Consider the following 24,011-nt stretch of genomic DNA (forward strand, 5'->3'; position numbering starts at 1 on the left):
CAGATGAAAGCAGGTTCACACTGAGCCCGTGACAGACGTGACAGAGTCTGGAGACGCCGTGGAGAACGTTCTGCTGCCTGCAACATCCTCCAGCATGACCGGTTTGGCGGTGGGTCAGTCATGGTGTGGGGTGGCATTTCTTTGGGGGGCCGCACAGCCAGAGGTAACCTGACTGCCATTAGGTACCGAGATGAGATCCTCAGACGCCTTGTGTGTCTCGCTCCATCCACCAATGCCACGTTGCACCACAGACTGTCCAGGAGTTGGTGGATGCTTTAGTCCAGGTCTGGGAGGAGATACCTCAGGAGACCATCCACCACCTCATCAGGAGCATGCCCAGGCATTGTAGGGAGGTCATACAGGCACGTGGAGGCCACACACACTACTGAGCCTCATTTTGACTTGATTTAAGGACATTACATCAAAGTTGGATCAGCCTGTAGTGTGGTTTTCCACTTTAATTTTGAGTGTGACTCCAAATCCAGACCTCCATGGGTTGATAAATTTGATTTCCATTGATAATTGTTGTGTGATTTTGTTGTCAGCACATTCAACTATGTAAAGAAAAAACTATTTAATAAGAATATTTCATTCATTCAGATCTAGGATGTGTTATTTTAGTGTTCCCTTTATTTATATTTACATGCATTAACACTGGAGTGATAGATGTGCAGATGATGATGTGCAAGTAGAGATCCTGCGGTGCAAAAGAGCAATAAAATAACAATATGGGGAACAATATGGGGATGAGGAAGTTGGGTGGGCTATTTACAGATGGGCTGTGTACAGGTGCAGTGATCGGTAAGATGCTATGACAGCTGATGCTTATAGTTAGTTACCTACCCTTACCACCTGGGGGCGGCCCGCCAGGAAATCCAGGATCCAGTTGCAGACGGAGGGAGGTGTTTAGTCCCTGCGTCCTTAGCTTATTGATGAGCTTTGAGGGCACTATGGTGTTGAACGCTGAGCTGTAGTCAATGAGTAGCATTCTCACGTATGTGCTCCTTTTGTCCAGGTGGGAAAGGGCAGTGTGGAGTGCAATAGAGATTGCATCATCTGTGGATCTGTTAGGGCGGTATGCAAATTGGAATGGATCTAGGGTTTCTGGGATAATGGTGTTGATGTGAGCTATGACCAACCTTTCAATGCACTTCATGGCTACAGACGTGAGTGCTACGGGTCGGTAGTCATTTAGGCATGTTACCTTAGTGTTCTTGGGCACAGGGACTATGGTGGTATGCTTAAAACATGTTGGTATCACAGACTCGGACAGGGAGAGGTTGAAAATGACAGTGAAGACACTTGCCAGTTGGTCAGCGCATGCTTGCAGTAAACGTCCTGGTAATCCATTTGGCCCTGCGGCCTTGTGAATGTTGACCTGTTTAAAGGTCTTACTCACATTAGCTGCAGAGAGCGGGATGACACAGTCGTCAGAACAGCTGGTGCTCTCATGCATGTTTCAGTGTTATTTTCCTCGAAGCGAGCATAGAAGTACTTCCTGCCACATCCAACGAGCGTCGGAGCCGGTGTAGTACGATTTGATCTTAGTTCTGTATTGACGCTTTGCCTGTTTGATGGTTCGTTGGAGGGCATGGCAGGATTTCTTATACGCTTCCGGGTTAGAGTTTCTTGAAAGTGGCAGCTCTAGCCTTTAGCTCAGTGCGGATGTTGCCTGTAATCCATGGCTTCTGGTTAGGGTATGTATGTACAGTCACTGTGGGGACGATGTCATCGAAGCAACTTATTAATGAAGCCAATGACTGATGTGGTGTACTCCTCAATGCCATCGGAAGAATCCCGGAACATATTCCAGTCTGTGCTAGCAAAACAGTCCTGTAGCTTAGCATCTGCTTCATCTGACCACTTTTTTATTGACCGAGTCACTGGTGCTTCCTGCTTTAATTTTTGCTTGTAAACAGGAATCAGGGGGATAGGATGAACAGATTTGCCAAATGGAGGGTGAGGGAGAGCTTTTATGTGTCTTATGTGTGTCTTATTTATGTGTGTGGAGTAAAAGTGGTCTAGAGTTTTTTTCCCTCTGGTTGCACATTTAACATGCTGATAGAAATTTGGTAAAACGGATTTAAGTTTCCCTGCATTAAAGTGCCCGGCCACTAGGAGCGCCTCTTCTGGATGAGTGTTTTCCTGTTTGCTTATTGCAGAATACAGCACATTGAGTGCGGTCTTACTGCCAGCATCGGTCTGTGGTGGTATGTAGAATGCTACGAAAAATACAGATGAATGCTCTCTAGGTAGATAGTGTGGTCTACAGATGATCATGAGATACTCTACCTCAGGTGAGCAAATCCTTGAGACTTCCTTAGATATCGTGCACCAGCTGTTGTTTAAAAATATACATAGTCAGCACCCCCTTGTCTTACCAGACGCTGCTGTTCTATCCTGCCGATACAGCTTATAACCAGTTGTATGTTGATAATGTTGTCGTTCAGGCCCAATTCCGTGAAGCATAAGATATTACAGTTTGTAATATCCTGTTGGTAGTTTAATCTTCCTCCTAGGTTGTTGATTTATTTTCCAATGATTGCATGTTAGCTAGTAGAATGAAAGGTACAGTGCCTTGCAAAAGTATTCATCACCCTTTGCATTTTGGGGATTTTGTTGTATTACAATCTGTCATTTAAATGGATTTCATTTGGATTTCATATGATGGACAGAAACAAAATAGTCCAAATTGGTGAAGTGAAATTTTTAAAATATCTTGTTTAAAAATAATAGAAAAAATAAAAACAGAAAAGTGGTGCGTGCATATGTATTCACCCCCTTTGCTATGAAGCCCCTAAATAAGATCTGGTGCAACCAATTACCTTCAGAAGTCTCATAATTACTGAAATAAAGTCCACCTGTGTGTAATCTGTCACATGATCTCAGTATAATATACACACCTGTTCTGAAAGGCCCCAGTCTGCAACACCACTAAGCAAAGGGCCCCACCAAGCAAGCGGCACCATGAAGACCAAGGAGCTCTCCTAACAGGTCAGGGACAAAGTTTTGGAGAAGTACAGATCAGGGTTGGGTTATAAAAATATATCTGAAACTTTGAACATCCCACGGAGCACCATTAATCTCTCTGGGATATGGCCAACATCCAGTGAAAATGCAGAGCGCCAAATTCAAATAAATTACTATAAACATTTAACTTTCATGAAATCACACATGCAATACACCAAATTAAAGCTACACTTGTTGTGAATCCAGCCAACGTGTCAGATTTCAAGAAGGCTTTACGACAAAAGCACACCAACGATTATGTTAGGTCAGTACATAGTCGCAGAAAAACACAACCATTTTTCCAGCCAAAGAGAGGAGTCACAAAAAGCAGAAATAGAGATAAAATTAATCACTAACCTTTGATGATCTTCATCGGATGACACTCATAGGACTTCATGTTACCCAATACATGTATGTTTCGTTCGATAAAGTTCATGTTTATATTCAAAAATCTCAGTTTACATTGGCGCGTTAGGTTCAGTAATGTTTTGCTTCCAAAACATCCGGTGATTTTGCAGAGAGCCACATCAATTTACAAAAATACTCATCATAAATGTTGATGAAAATACAAGTGTTATGCATGGAACTTTAGATAAACTTCTCCTTAATGAAAGCGTTGTGTCAGATTTAAAAAAAGTTTTACCAAAAAAGCACACCATGCAATAATCTGAGTACAGCGCTCAGAGCCCAAACAAGCCATACAGATATCCCCCATGTTGTGGAGTCAACAAAGTCAGAAATAGCATTGTAAATATTCACTTACCTTTGATGATCTTCATCAGAATGCACTCCAAGGAATCCCAGTTCCACAGTAAATGTTTGATTTGTTTGATAAAGTCCATCATTTATGTCCAAATAACTCCTTTTTGTTTGCACGTTTAATACACAATCCAAACTGACGACGCGCAGGCAGGTCCAGGCGAAGTTCAGTCGAAAAGTCATATTATAGTTCGTAGAAACATGTAAAACTAAGTATAGAATCAGTCTTTAGGATGTTTTTATCATAAATCGTCAATAATGTTCCAACCGGAGAATTCCTTTGTCTGTAGAATTGCAACGGAACGCAAGCTACCTATCACGTGAACGCGCATGACCAGCTCATGCCACTCTGGCAGTCCTCTGACTCATTCAGCTCGCATTCCCCCATCCTTCACAGTAGAAGCATCAAAACAGGTCCTAAAGACTGTTGACATCTAGTGGAAGCCGTAGGAAGTGCAATATGACCCCATTTCCACTGTATCTTGGATAGACAAAGAGTTGAAAAACTACAAACCTCAGATTTCCCACTTCCTGGATGGATTGTTTCTCAGGTTTTTGCCTGCCATATGAGTTCTGCTATACTCATGGACATCATTTAAACAGCTTTAGAAACTTCAGAGTGTTTTCTATCCAAATCTACTAATTATATGCATATTCTAGCTTTTAGGACTGAGTAGCAGGCAGTTTACTCTGGGCACCTTTTTATCCAAGCTACTCAATACTGCCCCCCCTGTCCCAAAGAAGTTAAATCCATTCTAAAGAAATTGAAAGAATATGGCACCACAACAAACCTGCCAAGAGAGGGCCGCCCACCAAATCTCACGGACCAGGCAAGGAGGGCATTAATCAGAGAGGCAACAAAGAGACTGAAGATAACCCGGAAGGAGCTGCAAAGCTCCACAGCGGAGATTGGAGTATCTGTCCATAGGACAACTTTAAGCCGTACACTCCACAGAGCTGGGCTTTACAGAAGAGTGGTCAGAAAAAAAGCCATTGCTTAAAGAAAAAAATAAGCAAACACGTTTGATGTTCGCCAAAAGGCATGTGGGAGACTCCCCAAACATATGGAAGAAAGTACAAAAATGTTGCTTTTTGGCCATCAAGAAGAACACTATGTCTGGCACAAACCCAAAACCTTTCATCACCCCGAGAACACCATGCTGCCACCACCATGCTTCACTGTGGGGATCTTTTTCATTGGCAGGGTCTGGGAAACTGGTCAGAATTGAAAGAATGATGGATGGCGCTAAATACAGGGAAATTCTTGAGGGAAACCTGTTTCTGTCTTCCAGAGATTTGAGACTGGGACGGAGGTTCACCAGCAGAACAAGGACCCTAAGCATACTGCTACAGCAACACTCGAGTGGTTTAAGGGGAAACATTTAAATGTCTTGGAATGGCCTAGTCAAAGCCCAGACCTCAATCCAATTGAGAATCTGTGGTATGACTTAAAGATTGCTGTACACCAGCTGAACCCATCCGACTTGAAGGAGCTGGAGCAGTTTTGACTTGAAGAGGGGGCAAACATCCCAGTGGCTAGATGTGCCAAGCTTATAGAAACATGCCCCAAGAGACTTGCAGCTGTAATTGCTGCAAAAGGTGTCTGTACAAAGTATTGACTTTGAGGGGGTGAATAGTTATGCACGCTCAAGTTTTGTGTGTTTTTGTGTTATTTCTTGTTTGTTTCACCCCAACAAATATTTTGTATCTTCAAAGTGGTAGGCATGTTGTGTAAATCAAATGATACAAACCCCCAAAAATCTATTTTAATTCCAGGTTGTAAGGCAACAAAATAGGAAAAATGCCAAGGTGCGTGAATACTTTCGCAAGCCACTGTAGTGGGGGTTTATTTGATCGCCTCTGAATTCTCAGAAGGCAGCCCGACCTCCGTCCTCTTTTTCTCCGTCTTCTGTTCATGCAAATGACGGGGATTTGGGCCTGTTCCCGGGAAAGCAGAATGTCCTTCACATCGGGCTCGTCGGACTTGTTAAATGAAAAAAAAGCTTCTGCCAGTTCGTGGTGAGTAATTGCTGTTCTGATGTCCAGAAGTTATTTTCGGTCATAGGAGACTGTAGCAGCAACATCATGTACGGAATGAGTTCAAAAATAAGTTACAAACAACACAAAAAAAAAAAAACACAATTGGTTAGTAGCACGTAAAACGTCAGCCATCTTCTCCGGCGCCATGATACATGATACATTCCTGTGCATGGCCAGTATACTGCTCACAAAAATGCTACTAATGCTTTCCAGCATAGTGAAGAAGAGGCCAGACTGGCCAGTGAGTCAGCAGCTGTGAGACTGCCATTAGTGAGACTGATAAGAGCTGACAAATGTGTCTGAATCAGGGTTTCTATTACATCCTTCACCATGGTGAGCACCATAGGTTAAAATTGCTACAATATTCAGAATAGGTCAATCCCCCCCGTTAGTTTCTTTAAAATCCCCCTAAAGATAGTATATGACCGCGTCATAAGCGATGGCAAAAATTTTAGAATTGCAAGAAATTTGTTTTCAAGAAAAAAATTCAAACTCTTCTCTTTCTCAATTTTCAAACAGAAATGAGGTATGCCTTTGGTCGTTCATCGATGTGTCATTCTGGTCATGCGCACCGTGACGAACGAAGCTAGTTCGTTAGCCACTTTAGCTAGCCAGTAACTCCTCCAGTACGCGTTGACGTCATTTCACAAGATTTGTTTTTGGACGGAAGCTGTAGAGATCGGTAAGAAATGGCACTTCTGTAGCCAAATATGTTATTCATCAAAAAATAAATGTAAGCATTAAATGACCTGGTATGATGGTGGATTGATCAGTTATACAGTTTAAAGGAGTTATTTTTGTGTTTTTGACCCAAGTCGACCTTTAAAGTAACTGTCCAGTGTTTCCAGATTTCTATGAAATATGACCTATAATTAATTCCAGTATGGGTGAAATAGTTTTCCTTTCAAAAAATTGTAGTTAAGTATGTTATAAAGCAGGTTTTCTGTGTTGGAATGGTGTGGGCTTACCCCAACAACAGAATGGTATACCGGTCGTAAAAGATATTCATGACCACTGATTGGCCAGCTCATCCTCCTCATCACATACACTGCTGCTACTGTTTACTATCTGTTACTTTATTCCTAGTTATATGTACATATCTACCTCAATTACCTTGTACCCCTGCACACTGACTCGGTACTGGTACCCCTTGCATATAACCAAGTTATCGTTACTCATTGTGTATCTATTATTACTTTTATCATTACGTGTTTTACTTTTCTATTATTTCTCTAAGTAAGCATTTCACTGTCAGTCCACACCTGTTGTTTACAAAGCATGTCACGACAAAATGTGATTTGATTTGATCTGAATTGACATCATCCTCTATGAGGAAATAGCGAGCACTTTTTAAACAGTTGAGATTTGAGGTGGGGTTTTTGAAGTGTTTTTTTCCCCCCACTTATACTGTGTTTTCAAAATACCCTTCCATATCCCCCTCAAAACCCCTCAATAGAAGGCTAATAAGTCATGCCAAACTGTATAGGATGGCAGGAAATTGCAGGAAATCTCAAAAACAATTCCAAGGGAGGACCCACCGGGTACTGTTCCCCCCCCCCCTGGGACTAAGTCTGTCTACACCACCATTTTTCCCTTGGTGAACACTACTTTCTCATCATACTTCAGAGGCATCAGCCTACTATGAGGAGTAGTGGGGTTAGTAATATCATACAGAATGGTATAGCCTTTGGACAAATGCTTGACCCTAAATGACTGATGCTGTATATGGAATATGTGGGTTATTATATGGCAAAGTAAGGCTGTAAACCTGTTATTGTATGGCCCTTGAGACACTGATATGTAGCCTAGGCAGCTAGTCGTCATTGCATAGCACAGTGACAGTGATATTTGGGTTATTGCTGGGCTGAAGTGGGAAAACAAAGGCAACCTGCTTTCACTCATACCAGATAAGCCATCCTGCCTCTCAACACCAACAAGCGGATAGGTGCAGTGAAATGTGTTGTTTTCCAGGGTCAGACATAGTAGTATGGCAACCCTGGAGCAAATTAGGGATAAGTGACTTGCTCAAGCTTTTTTACTGTGTCAGCTCAGGTATTTGAACCAGCAACCTTTTGATTACTGGCCCAACACTCTAACCACCAGGGTACCTGCCACCTTCGACTGTGTCCCGAGCTGATTATGAATGTATTCCATATAAAAGTTAGGGATGAACAGTGGAACTTGGAATGCGTCCTGAGAAGTAGGCATACCCTATCATGAGTTTGAGCCGGTCTCTCATGTAAACACAATTTTTACATTTGACATAGGCCTGATGATGAGTTCAGTATTGTGCAAGTTTCACACATGTTTATGTCTCAACCACAGGAGGTTGGTGGCACCTTAATTGGGGAGGACGGGCTCCTGGTAATGGCTGGAGTGGGATAGGTGGAATGGTATCAAATACAACAAACTCATCAGTTGATACCATTCCATTCGCTCCGTTCTAGACATTATTATGAGCCGTCCTCCCCCCAGCAGCCTCCACTGGACATGTTCAAATAGCAAGCCTACCACACTGTCAGCATTTGTTTTTTTTAAGACAATCTGTATGTTCTGGTGGAAAAGGGTCAATCATAGGACTAGTAGTAGCCAAATTGCTGAAAGATAACATGCCAACAAAATAGTTTATTAAATGTAGCCTTCCTTAACTCACGCAATGTCGTTATAACGTCAGGGAATATACCATTTGACAAATACAAACACAGGCAGGGAGACTGGCTGAGAGAACTGCAGCTGTATCTGCATCAAGCGAACAGAAACCACCATGCGTATTTGAGGCGACAGCTGAAGCTAGCGCTGGCGCGCGCGGAATGCGTTAGACGGCAAAAGTAGCGGTAGGCCTACTTTTATGGAAGCTGGTTAAGGATATGTAACCTCACCCATTCGACTTTGAGTCGTCTGACAGTGAACAGGGCGCACACATCTCCGTGCTTTGACAAGTTGGGATTTGTCATCTTGCCATTACTTTTGTTTTAATCCACTATTTGTACAGAAAATTCCTATGATAAAGGAGGATATTACACTGAAACAGGTAAACGTTTTTTTTTCCTGCAAGACTTTAGTTGAAAATAATGTGTGTTATGTGGATGTTAAAATTCACCTGTTGGGGAGAGTTTCAAATTTGCCCCTCAATTGTTGATCTTTAAATTGAGATTTGTAATGTACATTTTTTTAAAGAATGCTAGGCAAACTATAATTTAGTCATAAAAAAAGGTAAAATATTGAAAGTTATAATGTTTCAGTTAGGCCTAGTTGACTTTGCTTTGTCATTCAGCTGTTGGGTATAATTTTTTTTACACAAAAACATGTTTTGTTTAGCTGTAAAATAAAATATTATGTTAGTTTGGTACTCTTACTTTTTAATGTCGGTCTAACATGACCAAACATCAAAGAAATCCAGACATTTTTAAAACACAGATTATTTTTTATTTGAACACACAGATTCTTCTAGCACATTGTCATGGTATTTAGTGGCAGCTGAGTATATCTGTTAGACCAAAATAGGACTTCACTTGCCAGGCCTAAATGTGTTGGTTAACTATGATATGGCAGTTCAAGTTATTCGAGGCAAATCCTTGCATGAAATGTGGGGTCAAGAAAAGTACTCATGGGTGTAACTGTAATTCAATAGACTGTAGATCTTTTTTTTTTTACGGTAATAACTTTTTATTCCTCTTGCCAATATGTTATACTCTAAATGATTAAATATGAGGTCATGATTGATAAGCTACTTAAGTTTTTATACCATATGGAAGTGCTTCAACAATACTATAAATGTGCCTGGAATTATATTTCTCTAATGGTATTTGTGTTTCAGCAAAGGCTTGACAACTTCTTTGTAGAGAGATGGTGACTTGGGCTTTGTGTTTGGTCGCTGCATCCCTATATTGCATCATTTGGATTAGTGTCCATTTGTGATATACAAAGAGACAATTTTGCGATAAAAAGGGTATCATTTAATTTTTTTTTTTTTTTTTACATGAATGATCACCTTTATTATGATGCCTGGTTATCACAGCTGGATTGAAGAGGGCAGTGTATTCTGATGACCAAATCCACAGCTGTAACAGATGTACTGATCCCAGTCTAATAGTGCATTGGTTGAGATACATTTTTTTTTTAGAAAGAAGCCTTGGGTTTTTCATATATTGTTAGAATCCAGTTAATTACCTGTTACTCTCAGACTGGGTGATCCATACCATCAACGTCACAGTAGTTGTCGTACTCACAGTAGTTGATGTGATATGTGCCAACACAGCTGTCTATCAGGTGTGTAATGGGAAATCGATCTGAACTTGAACTCAAAGTCAAATTTGCAACAGGTGGTCCTTTTGACAAAAAGTTGTGCGTGTCGTACTCTGTTAAGTAGGCCCATATAATCAACATTTGGCCAACCGTGGGTACATTTAGGCCTACCTTTCAAGCGTTCAATCCATCAATCAGTCAAATCAATGACATTGTATTTGTTGGCCTATCTTTAAAAAAATTCAAATCAAATCAAATTGTATTGGTCACATGCACATGTTTAGCGGTACTTTGCACTGCACTTTGTTCACCGCAACCCCCTGACTGTTTACGTCAGTATTATTACCAAGTGAATTGATGAGAACACATTCAAAATGTATAGCCATGCCAGATGCCAAGCTTAGATTTCTAACACACGGATCAACAGTAACCTTTTTAGTGTCTGATGACTCTATGGCCCAAACATCTCTTGCTCATCCGATTGTCTGGGACTAAGTCTGTCCGTTTTGTCAAGGGTCTGTTGGGCGACATGCGGCTGCCGACCCTAGCTCTATCCCACCGCATATCACTCATCAGAAATAACCATGATCACATGGCCTGGACACACAAGTGGGCTATACTTAGCGTTCTGACCCTGCACTGGGGAGGAGGAGGGGGAGGAGGAGGAGCAACCCTTTCCTCCCCTAAACTGCAGCAGCCATGAGGTGCCTGCCTCCCCAAACAGACACTCGCAAGACTTCAGATGCTCAGCAATTGTGTTTATTTATAATGTGATATTGTGTAGGCAGGGTATTAATTAATCAATCTAATGTATTTTATAGAGCCCTTTTACAGTAGTTGTCACAAAGTGCTTTACAGTGTAATATGTAGGGTAGTAAAACAATGACAGATATTCAAAGTTACACACATTCTTGAAGTCCATATAGGCTAGTCATTTACCACACCGCATTTCAGAAAGGGCAATTTGTAATGTTTACCTGTAAAATGGTTGCCTATTCAATATAGTTAGTTCAGTCAGCTCAATCTGAAGTCCATCATTGGTAGCTCTGTCAGACCATTACATCTTTGATGATGGTTGAGATGAATGAGACTACATTTAGTTAGCATTTTTTGGTTGAGTAAGTTTGAATATGAGAAAGAGGAGCTTAATAAAATTGTTAAAGCGATATGCACAATAAATAATAAAGTGATTATGTGAAGATTAATAGGTTGTTATATGTACGATACCGTAATGCTTCCTTTCTTTTTTGACAGGTAACATTTGAAGAGGACCTTGTCAATTTGTCAGAGTGGCGCAGACATGACTGAGGTGGCACAGAATGTTGCGGATGTCGCATACGACATGACTGATGTGGCACACGGCCTGACTGATGTGGCACACGGCCTGAACGATGTGGCACGCGACACGAGTGACGCGGCACCCGATGCGGATGAGAACGCGCATGGCGACGTCGCGACCGAGTGGCGCGGTCTCGGGGCACACAAAGAGGACGATGCCCCACCTGACAAGCATGACGAGGCACTTAGCGAGAATGAGGAAGAGGTTCACACCGAAGAGGACGAGGTTCACACAGAGCCTGAGGAGGACGAGGAAGATGAGGCACACGACATGAGTGAGGTGGAGCACAGGGAAAATGGCACGGCAAAGGACAAGCCGATGCAAAGGTCAAGATCGAGGAAGGACAAGAAGGATGAGGCACAAAATGGTGTGGCTCACGACATGGACAATGAAAAAGAGGAAGAAGAGAAAGACCAGTTACAGAACATATCTGAAGTGGCTCTGAAACAAGAGGTGAGGCACGGCCATATCTGTGAGTTTATCCTGTTGGAGTTAGCTTACTGAATAGTAAGGTTTACTTCTGGACATGTTCAATATGAAATACTGTCGGTTGTCGAGACAATTACTGATGTTACATCAGGGAGTGTGCCTGTAGATCTCTCATAAGGTTTCTGCAGCATTCAACTGAATGGCACTATTCAAAACGTGTTTGAGTTCTGAGACTCTCAGCCCTATGGATCTCACTCCTATGAATCTTTCCCTTAGCACACTCCCAATCCTTTACAAAAGAATGTTACATTGACACGTGTATCTTCATCTTTCTCCAGAGACTCCTGCGCTTCAAAAAGCCAGTGGCCAGGAGCTACGTGCCCCAGATTGGTAAGGCTGACGTGAAGAACAAGTTTGAGGCCATGCAGAAGGCCAGGGAGGAGCGCAACAGTAGGAGGAGCCAGGAGGAGCACCAGAAGAGGAAGGAGCAGTATGTCAAGGAGAGGGAATACAACCGCAGGAAGCAACAGGTCGGAGGTCAAACAAGACAGAGATAACCCCAACTAACTGTGACCTGCATGGTATGGAGCACTAGCCTCAACAACCACAGTGTGGGTGTACTGGAGAACATCATCACATCACTTTGTGCAGAAAAATTACACATTTTTTATTTAATTGAAGTACCTTATAATTGTGTTTGGGTTGTGCTTTTATCCATCTAGGGGGATTATTCTAAACATTTTTTTACTGATAATTACTGATAACATACTAAATCAACTGTGCATTTTATGCATGTTGTCCTTTATCACAAGCTGTATCACAGGTTGCAGCGTGGTAAAACAAACAGTGACCGATACGAGGGATTAACACATTGATACTCAGGAGGGGGAGGGGGGGGGGGGGGGGGGGGAGAGAAAACGCCCTGTACTATTGTAGTCAACTCTCCGAGACGGGATGCCTTCATGCTGATCTCCCCCCATGTCACAACCACATGATCCAATCAGAGGCCCCCCTGCAGGTCACATGCATGTGCAATTACACAGGATTAGGGGCTTGAGAACTTGCTGGGACCAGCATGGCTCCTGAGCGTGCAAAGCAGATGATCCCAGATAAACTGGTAACCTCTCAGCAAAGCTCTCCCTCTGATCCACCACAGATAAAAGAACTACTTGCCTCCAGTGATGAGGAGGAGGAGGTGAAGCCAGCCAAGGTAGAGAAATCCTACGTCCCCAAGATCACAGGTAGGAAATGGGGGTGTTGTTGAGGGTGTAGATAAGGGCAGGTGGGCTGTGGGAGAGGACTGAGGAAGAGGGCTCTGTTCTAATTCTCATCTCAACCCATGGGGCAAATTCATTTGGCAACAAACTGAAAGGATACGGACTGAAACAGGGAGGGACTACCTGGACTCATCCAATAAGGAGCGCTCATTTTCAATTCCAGCTGCAAAACGTTTTAAAACGTTGCATGCCTAACGGACACAACCCTGTTGTTTGTGCTGTGGCCTCATCTTCACCATCATCTACGTGTGGGTTCTACACTCTACAGGTAGCGTGAAGGGGAAGTTTGCCGAGATGGAGAAGCAGAGACAGGAGGAGGAGAGGAAGAGGATGGAGGAGGAGAGGAAGAAGCGCGCCACCCAGGACATCATGGAGAAAGCGAAGATGCAGAAGGAGCTGGCCAAGAAAGCCGCAGAGGTAAACATGCGGGATTACTTCCAGGTATACTGTAGTGTAGCCTATAGAGGAAGTGGGACAGTGCGGCTGGATTGCTCAGTCGCTGCCTCTACTGAGGGACGGGCCTCCATCGATGTGTAATCAGTCAGGTAATCCTCAGCTGCCACCCAGATGAGTTATTTTAAGTGCCATTTGAAAGGCTAACAGTTGGTGCAGGTTGGAGGGAAATCCTGCAGTGGAGACCAGTGGGGCTGCAAGCCACAGCAGCTCTGAGAACACACATTCAGGTCATATGCTATGAATTTTGGGTGTATCTGTCAAGTTGAACAAGGTTTTCCTCACTTGTCATCGCGGAGTGGCTTTAGTATCCTTAGAATGGATCACAAACTAAATTGCTGCTTTCGAAAGGCATTCAGCGCTAGTTGCAATGCTGTAGCTATAACCATGTCAAACTGGACCGAAGCCAGTTCTCCAAATTTATGTTGACCTAGATACGATAAGGTGGTAGATTTCAGTAAGTGACAAAACACACTAGGAAGTACTAGTAAGCATTATGCCTTATTCAGTGCTCACTGTACACATGTTGTTGATCTTCGTTGTTGATCTACTCCAGTGATCTATTTGTTTCTTGAACATGGTGAAAGCTATATGGACTTCAATCTTCATTGTCTCCTTTCACTGCAACCTACTGCATGTACCTTTACTGTATAGTAGTGAGACAAAACTTGGGGAAGTCTTTATTGAGGGTGGGCGGTAGCTTTAACCTGAGCCAGTACTGACCGAGTGAGCTATAAACAATTGGGCCACCGTGCTTACAAGTTCTGCTGCTGCTTGAGCCACATACACTGTCAGGTGTAGACAACATGTGACTGGCAACTGTTTCCCACACCACTGACTAAATTAGCCCCTGTTTCCCCCCCACCCCTCCTATTTTAGGGCTGACATTCACAGACTGACCCATTGAAAATGGTGGCCATTAGGCCGAAAGAATGTTCTCTTTTATGGGCTGTTAGCTTCTCTCTCTCTCTCTCTCTCTCTCTCTCTCTCTCTCTCTCTCTCTCTCTGTGCGTGTGTTTAGTTAGTGGGGATTTTTCTCTCTATTTTGACATGACATAGGCAGGTATCAACTAGTAATTTCATAATGTATAACTTAGCTTTAGTCCTTTACTTGGTTATACACAACCACTTTAGCACTTGTCAAGTTCACAGACCAGGAAATGGTTTGTGTTGCTGATGTGCTAAACCCCCTTTGGGAATCAATAAAGTACTGTCTTATCATATCTTATCTCATGTTAAATGTAATTTCCTTTTCTCACAATGGCTCCACTTATGTCAGGAGGGAGATGACAGCATCCTGGTCTGTGTGGTGCCATCGAAGCCGTCGCGACCTCCAGGCAGGATCAAGATGAACTTTGAGGACCTGGAGAAGAACCGTGAGGAAGAGCTGAAGAAGAGGACTGAGGAGGAGAAGAAGAAGCGCTACGACGAGAACAAGCAGTCCTTCCGCGAGGCCAAGCGGCGCTCGGTTGTACAGGTGAGCTGAGGAGGACCTTTCCAATAGGCTTTGGCAGGACTGGCAGCGTAGCTGTTTTAGGAGGAAATCTTAGAAAATCTAATATTTCAAGAAAGCCATTATATCCATGTGTCTGTGTCAATACTTCAATACAATACTTCGTGGGAATATGGTGTAGATTGTTTATGTCAGCCCACAGGACAAAGAAAGAGCTTAAGTGTTTCAAGGAAAATCTTTAATGAAATCTATTCTGTCTGTGTCAATACCTTGTGGTAAAATGGGGGTCTAAGTGTAGATTGTTTATATCAAAGCAGGATGAGGAGCAGCCCACAGAGAAGTAGTTTCGGTAGGACAAAGGAACAGCTTACAATGGCTTGCGAAAGTATTCACCCCCTTGCCATTTTTCCTATTTTATTGCCTTACAACCTGGTATTAAAATAGATTTTTGGGGGGTTTGTATAATTTGATTTACACAACATGCCTACCACTTTGAAGATACAACATATTTTTTTGTGTGAAACAAACAAGAAATAACACAAAAAAACTGAAAAATTGAGCGTCCGTAACTTTTCACCCCCCCAAGGTCAATACTTTGTAGTGACACCTTTTGCAGCAATTACAGGTGCAAGTCTCTTGGGGCATGTCTCTATAATCTTGGCACATCTAGCCACTGGGATTTTTGCCCATTCTTCTCCAGCTCCTTCAAGTTGGATGGGTTCCGCTGGTGTACAGTCATCTTTACGTCATACTACAGATTCTCAATTGGATTGAGGTCTGGGCTTTGACTAGGCCATTCCAAGACATTTAAATGTTTCCCCTTAAAACACTTGAGTGTTGCTGTAGCAGTATGCTACGGGTCATTGTCCTGCTGGAAGGTGAACCTCTGTCCCAGTCTCAAATCTCTGGAAGACTGAAACAAGTTTCCCTCAAGAATTTCCCTGTATTTAGCGCCATCCATCATTCCTTCAATTCTGACCAGTTACCCAGTCCCTGCCGATGAAAAACATCCTCACAGCATGATGCTGCCACCACAATGCTTCACTGTGGGGATGGCGTTCTCGGGGTGATGAGAGGTGTTGGGTTTGTGCCAGACATAGTGTTTTCCTTGATGGCCAAAAGCTCAATTGCAGACCGGAGTTCCTTCTTCCATATGTTAGGGGAGTCTCCCACATGCCTTTTGGCGAACACCAAACGTGTTTTCTTATTTTTTTCTTTAAACAATGGCTCTTTCTGACCACTCTTCCGTAAAGCCCAGCTCTGTGGAGTGTACGGCTTAAAATGGTCCTATGGACAGATACTCCAATCTCCGCTGTGGAGCTTTGCAGCTCCTTCAGGGTTATCTTTGGTCTCTTTGTTGCCTCTCTGATTAATGCCCTCCTTGCCTGGTCCATGAGTTTTGGTGGGTGGCCCTCTCTTGGCAGGTTTGTTGTGGAGCCATATTATTTCATTTGTTTAATAGTGTATTTAATGGTGCTCTGTGGGATGTTCAAAGTTTCCAATATTTTTTTATAACCCAACCCTGATCTGTACTTCTCCACAACTTTGTCCCTGACCTGTTAGGAGAGCTCCTTGGTCTTCATGGTGCCGCTTGCTTGGTGGTGCCCCTTGCTTAGTGGTGTTGCAGACTCTGGGGCTTTTCAGAACAGATGTATTTATACACTGAGATCATGTGACAGATCACTTATATTGGACTTTATTCAACTAATTATGTGACTTCTGAAGGTAATTGGTTGCGCCAGATCTTTATTTAGGGGCTTCATAGCAAAGGGGGTGAATACATATGCACGCACCACTTTTCTGTTTGTAATTTTTTTCATTTCACTTCACCAATTTGACCTATTTTGTGCATGTCCATTAAATGGAATCCAAATAAAAATCCATTTAAGTTACAGGTTGTAATGCAACAAAATAGGAAAAACGCCAAGGGGGATGAATACTTTTGCAAGGCACTGTAGGTGTTTCTAGGAAACTAGGAACATCTCATCTTTCATGACAGCCGTTCTGTGTCACTACTTCATGTGGATATGGTGGTCTCTAAGGTAGACTGTCTTGGTCAATGCAGGATGAGGATGAGGAGCAACCCACGGAGAAGGAACAGGTGACTCCTGGGAAGCTGAAGATGACGTTTGAGGAGGCGGAGAAGGAGAGGCAGGAAAGGCTGAGGAAGCAGGCTGAGAGGGAAGCTAAACGACGTCTGCAAGAGGAGAAGAAAGCCTTCGAAGTGGCCAAGCTGGAAATGGTGACAGATCTTATGAAACATTATTAGCTCATTCCTTATTAGCATATTACGTTTCAATGGCCTGTACTTTCCTTGTGATAGCTGAGATATTTCAGACTTGCTAGATACTGTAAACCTTGGGGGTAAATTATCAGCGTGGCCATTCTGTACCAACCCTGCATATCCCCTTCATACATCCTGCATATCTTTTCTCTTGTGCTTTTGAAGTGTTAAGTTGACTTGTGGCATCTTTAGGTCTTGGTAAGACTTTTAAAGAAGCAATCTCAATCTGTCAGAGCTTGTATGTTGGTGTGTATAATGTAGTTATAAAGGTGAACATAATCTCGTAAACATGGGATGAGACCTAAAACGATCCATCTTTTCTGAACAAGAAAACCCCCTGGAAAAAAAACCTGTATTAAACAGTCAGTGCATTCTTAACAGTAGCATTTACTTAGCACTACGTACAATCAAGCTTCGATAAGGTGCTTTGATGCTCTTCCCGGATTGAACCTGCGATGTTGTTGTTAGCGCTGCGTTCTAACCAACTGAGCTATACTTCCCAGCCTTGTGCCTTGTGTGATTTTGGAAGTTGATGTGTTTGCAGGGCGACGATGAGGAGGACTCACAAGGAGCTCAGGGCGAGAGAGAGGTGATCCAGCCTGGTAAACTAAGGCTGAGCTTCGAGGAGCTTGAGAAACAGAGGGTAGAGAATGAGCGCAAGGCAGCAGAGGCAGAGTACAAGAGACGAATGGAAGAGGAGAGGAGGGCTTTCGCCGAGGCCAGGAAAAGCATGGTCAGTGAGAGTAATATCATGGTCACTACACCTGGTCCCCAGATCTGTTTGTGCTGTCTTGCCATCTCCTATGGTCATTGCCATGTCATTGCCATTGCCATTGGTCATTGTGTTTAGAGATCCTTTTTCATACTGATCCCACCCAGAGATGTCAGACACTAGTTTGAGCGTCTTTCGTTGTTGTCCTCCTTTTCCAGATAGTGGATGATGATGATGAGGTGTTCCTGGCCATGCTGAACCTGGAGGGCAGCAAGCCAGGGAAGCTGTGCGTCAGCTTCGAGGACAAGGAGCGTCAGAGGAGAGAGGCGGAGGAGAAGAAAGCAGAGGAGGAGGCCAAGAGGAGGCTGGAGGAGGAGAAGAGGCTCTTTGCAGAGGCCCGCAAGAATATGGTAGGACTGGGTAACATACCCATAAAGATCCTACAATTCACTAGTGGAATTTGGTATCTTAGCATCATGATAAAAAAATCTGCCATCTTGCCAGGAATTTTTTTTGATTTTAGAAACATTTGTGAATCATAGGATCTCTATGAACACACCTCTGCAGGCAGCACCAGCATGTTGCTTATGAAGCCCTGCGCTAACATCTAGGTTATAGTAGGCTGCGTTCAGAAGGAGCATGTGAAAAGATAAAAATTATTTTGATGAATAATTTATTCCTGTTTTTTCATCATGATTAGAGCCACAGCGAGTTACTTTTTGTAACTTGTTTTGCGTATGTATGTCACAGATGAATACCTTCAGTCTCTCACGCTGTGCGCTATTTTGAACTCTGCTTGATCCAGATGTGTCATCTGAGCTCATATCCAATGTAATGCTCACACTTTAAACAAACTGCAAATGACATTTGCTTATAAATGATTTGTGTAGGCCTTACGAAGGCTTTTTTATGGCTCCACGGTTCTTATAGTTCATTTAAAGTTCTAGTCTGTTTAAAGTGGGACCAATGTTGCTATAATCTACTGAAAACTAACCCCAATATTAACATTTGAGGAAGTCTATATTTAATATAAGAACTCAATCTCTAATTGGTCTATAATAGGACATGGATTAATCCTACATGATGATGTAACGTTACTGAAACACTACACTTGCAATTGCTGTTCCTACTTTCAAATTATCTTCTTAAAGAGCCCCCTGGATCGGGAAAAATCTAAGACTTCATATCAAGATGGAGAAGTAAGATATTTTCACTTTCAAATGACAATTGTACTTGTACACTGACTAAGAAGAAATAACACAGTGTTTCCCATGAACTGCTAATACTGTAAGTTCTTATTGTAAGTCAAAGGTCATATGCATGGATGTGAATGGTCTGTTTGAATGGGATATTCAGTAGGCATACTAACACTGCTGGCTTCCTTTAAAAGTGGCTCCCCATCAGTGTGTAATAGTGTGTCCTGGTTACTTGGATTGATTCTACAATGATGTTGAAAGACTTACTAGAACGAGATTAAAAATCTTCATCTCATTCTAGGGCTTTTTACAGTATCTGGTGAGAAGATCAATGTGATTTGGTTCTCTTAGCTTTGCTGTTCAATGTGACTATGTTGCTTAGCTTTGCTTTTCATTGGGTGCTTCACTGTTTGTGAATCATTCTGGGAGTGTTAAACCGGTGGATTAAATTGCTATTGGAAGCTGATATGATGATTGATTTGTGATTAAAGATTATTTGTGCTGTTTGATTCTGATTGGTTTATAGTGAAATGTCAAATGACACCATGCTCTGTGTTTGTATTCCGCCAGGTGCTAGACGAGGAAGAGGAAGGGATGTTCAAGAGCGAGTCCCAGGAAGCATTGCACCCTGGGAAACTAGAGATGAACTTCGAGGAGCTGCTGAAGCAGAAGGAGGAAGCCGATAGGAAGCGCAAGGTGGAGGCGCGCAAAAAAAAAATGGAGCAGGAGAAACTGGAGTTTGAGCAGCTCAGACAAGAGATGGGAGAGGTCAGTCATCAACATGGTATCCGTCTCACAATGCTGTTAACTAAAACCCACATGGGAAGTCTCATGGATATTGGCATGGAACTACCAACTGCAGAGATTGATGACAAGACGAGGAGAACCAGGGACTGTATTTATCAAGCGTCTCAGAGTAGGAGTGCTGATTTATGATCAGTTTTGCCTTTTAGATCACAATCCCAAGATTACATGGACAGGTGGGACCTGATCCTAGATCAGCCCTCCTACTATGAGACGCTTGATACATACGGCTCCAGTTTAAACCATGAGACCTACAGTGAGCTCCAAAAGCATTGAGACAATGGCAATTGTTTTGTTGTTTTGGCTCTGTTCTCCAGCACTTTGGATTTGAAATGATAAAATCAGGTTAAAGTGCAGACTGTTTAATTTGAGGGTATTCTCATCCATACCGGGAGAACTGTTTAGAAAGTACAGCACTTTTTGTACGCAGTCCCCCAATATTAGGGACCAAAACTATTTGGACAAATTCACTTATATGCGTATTAAAGTAGTCAAAAGTAGAGTATTTGGTGCCATATTCCTAGCAGCAATGATTACCACAAGCTTGTGACTTTCCGTAATCATGGTAGAATTGACAATAATGTATAAGTGTTTAGAAACATATTCTATGCTTATTAACAATAAAAGTTGAATAAACTCCAAAATGACACAATACATTATTGACCATTATCATTTCAATTGGGCACAAAATAATCTGAAATACAACCTAAACAAACAGCAAATGAATCCAACAAGTTTGTAGAGTCACAAGCTTAATGTCATCATTGTGCGCTAGGAATCTGGGACCAAGTACTAAAGTTTTGACTACTTTAATACACATATTTGCTGAATATTTTTTTTTTTTTTACAGTGCTGTAATTTGTAAATGGTTCAACCGATACGGATGAAAATACCCTCAAATTAAAGACAGCCTGCACTAACCTCGTAGTCAATTGTACCATTTCAAATCCAAAGTGCTGGACTACAGAGCCAATACAACAACAAAAAGATGTCACTGTCCCAATACTTTTGGAGCTCACTGTATGCTTCGATTGTGATCGTATCCTCATCACTCATCAGTTCAATGTGCTTCTTTCCAAAGGATGAAGTGAATGAGAGCTCTGATACAGTGAGTAAGGAGTATGAGGAGCTGAAGAAACTCAAGAGGACCGGCTCCATCCAGGCCAAGAACCTCAAGTCCAAGTTTGAGAAGATCAAGCAGTTGAAAGACGAGGAGATCCAGAAAACGATTGAGGACGTGAGAGCAAAGAGAAAGGCCGTAGACGAGGAAATCAAAGAGAGGGAAGAAGAGCGGGTCCAGGAGGTATATATTTGAGCATGGTCCTTCAGAATCGCTTAGGAACGCCAACGTGTTGGTCTGTATCATGTTCTTCTGAAATCACTTACTGTGAGGGCTGTTTTTTTCAGGAGGATGATGAAGGCAAAAAGGACATAGCGAAGGGGGCTGAGGAGGCTCCGTTCAGACAGAAGGTGGACATGCGCGCACGGTTCGAACAAATGGCCAAAGCCAGAGAGGGGGAGGAGAGGAAAAGGGTGGAGGAACAGAAACTGCAGAGGATGCAGTTCGAGCAGCAAGAGATTGACGCTGCTCTCCAAAAAGTAAATCCCTCTTTCATCGGGTTCAATCATCGGGTTTCTCGTTGTTAAACTGTGGGCATCCTTGACACGCATGACATTCTAAAAACGCATGACAGCTCAGTTCAGTCCGAAGTGGTAATGTGAGAGGGGGGAGGGGTTCCACAAATCTAAAATGTGATATCACGTGTCATGTCTTTGGCAGAAAAGGGAAGATGAGGAGGAGGAAGAGGGAAGCATCATCAATGGCTCGGCAGCCTATGAGGATGAGGAGGACCACGCCAGGTCGGGGGCTCCGTGGTTTAAGAAGCCCCTGAAGAACCAATCGGTGGTGGATGCCGAGCCAGTGCGGTTCACGGTGAAGATCACCGGGGAGCCCAAGCCGGAGGTGACCTGGTGGTTTGAGGGGAATATGCTCCAGGACTGTGAGGACTATCAGTACATAGAGAGAGGGGAGACATTCTGCCTCTACCTGCCAGAGACCTTCCCAGAGGACGAGGGAGAGTACATGTGCAAAGCTGTCAACAGCAGAGGCACCGCTGCCAGCACCTGTATCCTAACGATAGAAAGTAAGCAATCGTCCGTCTGACTGCCACTGCATGCCTGCATGATACCACTTCCTGTTTTAGTTTTCTGATCTTCCTATGATTGGATGGGATCGCATGCTCCTCTTTCTATGATTGGATGGGATCGCATGTTCCTCTTCCGCATTGGCTTGGTTCAGCTGGTTCATCTATGGGTAACACCTCCCTTTTCTGTTTCTCTCTTCCAGCTGAGGACTACTGATGCTTTCCTTTTTCTGGAACTTTCCCTGTCTCTCTCACTCTTTTTGTATAACGTAATATCTCATGTTAGAGCCAAAAAGAGGAGGAAACAGCAGTATGCTAGCCATTCCTTCTAGGGATACACACAAAATGAAAAGTGCAAGATCATGTTGTTTACGTATTGCTCATCATTCATCCCTTTCATTATTATGTTTAGGATGAAATCTGTGCCAAATCACATATTGGTCCCATGAGTGATTGCTGCCATGAATGACGTTCAGATTGATTTTGTGATCATATCATAGATCACAACGCCTGTGCATCTGAGAAAATGTCCCTTCAAAGGTCAAATTTCATAAAGTTTCATTTGAGAATATGGTGCAACCCAATTTAAAGCCTTTTGATATCCCTGTGAAATAGATACAACAGTATGCACAATCTGTCTGAAACATTGGTTACTAATAAAAATATCTATTTAGGATTTTTGTTTCTTTTCTTTTTTAATATTTTGTTCATCTAAAAGGTACACAAAAGATTTTTCATATCCCAAAAGTTTTTTTCTTCATGTTAAGCTAAAATACAACTCTACATGATATGCATTATATAGTTGTATGGTTTGAAATATAATGACACAATTGGTTTTATGCTAGTCTAAATATTTGTGATACATTTATTTAAAGTTTTAATAAAATTTGCTAAATACCAGTCTCTGTGCAACTGTTTTATCATTTATTTTAACATGAATTACAGTAATGTAAATGCATGGATGGAGGGATGGATGGATGAATGGATGGAGGGAGGGAGGGAGGGAGGGAGGGAGGGAGGGAGGGAGGGAGGGAGGGAGGGAGGGAGGGAGGGAGGGAGGGAGGGATGAATGGATGGAGGGATGGATGGATGGATGGAGAGTTTCTACTTATTCCATTTGATTCTATTCTATTCTAGGGCATTTGTAGTTTATTACAATGTTGTAAGACATATACTATTTTCAGTTGCACCTTTATCAAGGTGCATGGATTTTGATGTACATTGATCAAAAGTTACGTAAGTATGATATATATATATGAAAAATATACACTACCGTTCAAAAGTTTGGGGTCACTTAGAAATGTCCTTGTTTTTGAAACAATAGTTTGAGAAAGAGACGCCTCACAAGTCCTCTACTAGCAGCTTCATTTAAATAGTACCAGCAAAACACCCGTCTCAACGTCAAGATGAGGCGACGTCAGGCGACTCCGGGATGCTGGCTTTCTAAGCAAAGTTCCTCTGTCCAGTGTCTGTGTTCTTTTGCCCATCTTAATCTTTTCTTTTTATTGGCCAGTCTGAGATAAGGCTTTTTCTTTGCAACTCTGCCTAGAAGGCCAGCATCCCAGAGTCGTTGCTTCACTGCTGACGTTGAGACTGGTGTTTTGCGGGTACTATTTAACAAATCTGCCAGTTGAGGACTTGTGAGGGGTCTGTTTCTCAATCTAGACACCGGGGCCTCCCACTCCTCTTTCTATTCAGGTTAGAGCCAGTTTGCGCTGTTCTGTGAAGGGAGTAGTACACAGGGTTGTACGAGATCTTCAGTTTCTTGTCAATTTCTAGCATGGAATAGCCTTCATTTCTCAGAACAAGAATAGACTGACAAGTTTCAGAAGAAATGTATTTGTTTCTGGCCATTTTGAGCCTGTAA

The 24,011-nt window shown here is 42.6% G+C and overlaps 1 protein-coding gene across 4 annotated transcripts; it reads left to right on the forward strand.

Annotated features, from left to right (window-relative positions):
* Positions 1-11,322: 11,322 nt before the first annotated feature.
* On the forward strand, positions 11,323-23,044 carry LOC110524041 (nexilin). Of its 4 annotated transcripts, XM_021603338.3 has the most exons (14): positions 11,323-11,845; positions 12,160-12,351; positions 12,978-13,062; positions 13,367-13,515; positions 14,831-15,028; positions 17,070-17,246; positions 17,833-18,021; positions 18,219-18,410; positions 19,152-19,199; positions 19,767-19,964; positions 21,082-21,303; positions 21,408-21,599; positions 21,781-22,144; positions 22,348-23,044. In XM_021603338.3, the coding sequence occupies exons 1-14, from the start codon at positions 11,354-11,356 to the stop codon at positions 22,359-22,361; spliced, it is 2,712 nt and encodes a 903-aa protein (XP_021459013.3). In that variant the 5' UTR covers positions 11,323-11,353; the 3' UTR covers positions 22,362-23,044. The 4 variants fall into 4 exon arrangements, with proteins under 4 accessions (XP_021459013.3, XP_090091322.1, XP_090091321.1 ...); XM_090235196.1 differs by lacking the exon at positions 19,152-19,199; XM_090235195.1 differs by lacking the exon at positions 22,348-23,044 and having other exon boundaries at positions 21,781-22,179.
* Positions 23,045-24,011: the final 967 nt, after the last annotated feature.

This window comes from Oncorhynchus mykiss, chromosome 5 (assembly GCF_057628025.1).
Source record: "Oncorhynchus mykiss isolate SJ-2025 chromosome 5, ASM5762802v1, whole genome shotgun sequence".
Classification (NCBI taxonomy): domain Eukaryota; kingdom Metazoa; phylum Chordata; class Actinopteri; order Salmoniformes; family Salmonidae; genus Oncorhynchus; species Oncorhynchus mykiss.

Coding starts and splice junctions, on each gene's coding strand:
- LOC110524041 (XM_090235195.1), top strand. CDS start 11,354: ATGACTGAGGTGGCACAGAATGTTGCGGATGTCGCATACGACATGACT. Junction 17,247..17,832: donor AAGTGGCCAAGCTGGAAATG/GTGACAGATCTT, acceptor ATGTGTTTGCAG/GGCGACGATGAGGAGGACTC. Junction 18,022..18,218: donor CCGAGGCCAGGAAAAGCATG/GTCAGTGAGAGT, acceptor CTCCTTTTCCAG/ATAGTGGATGATGATGATGA.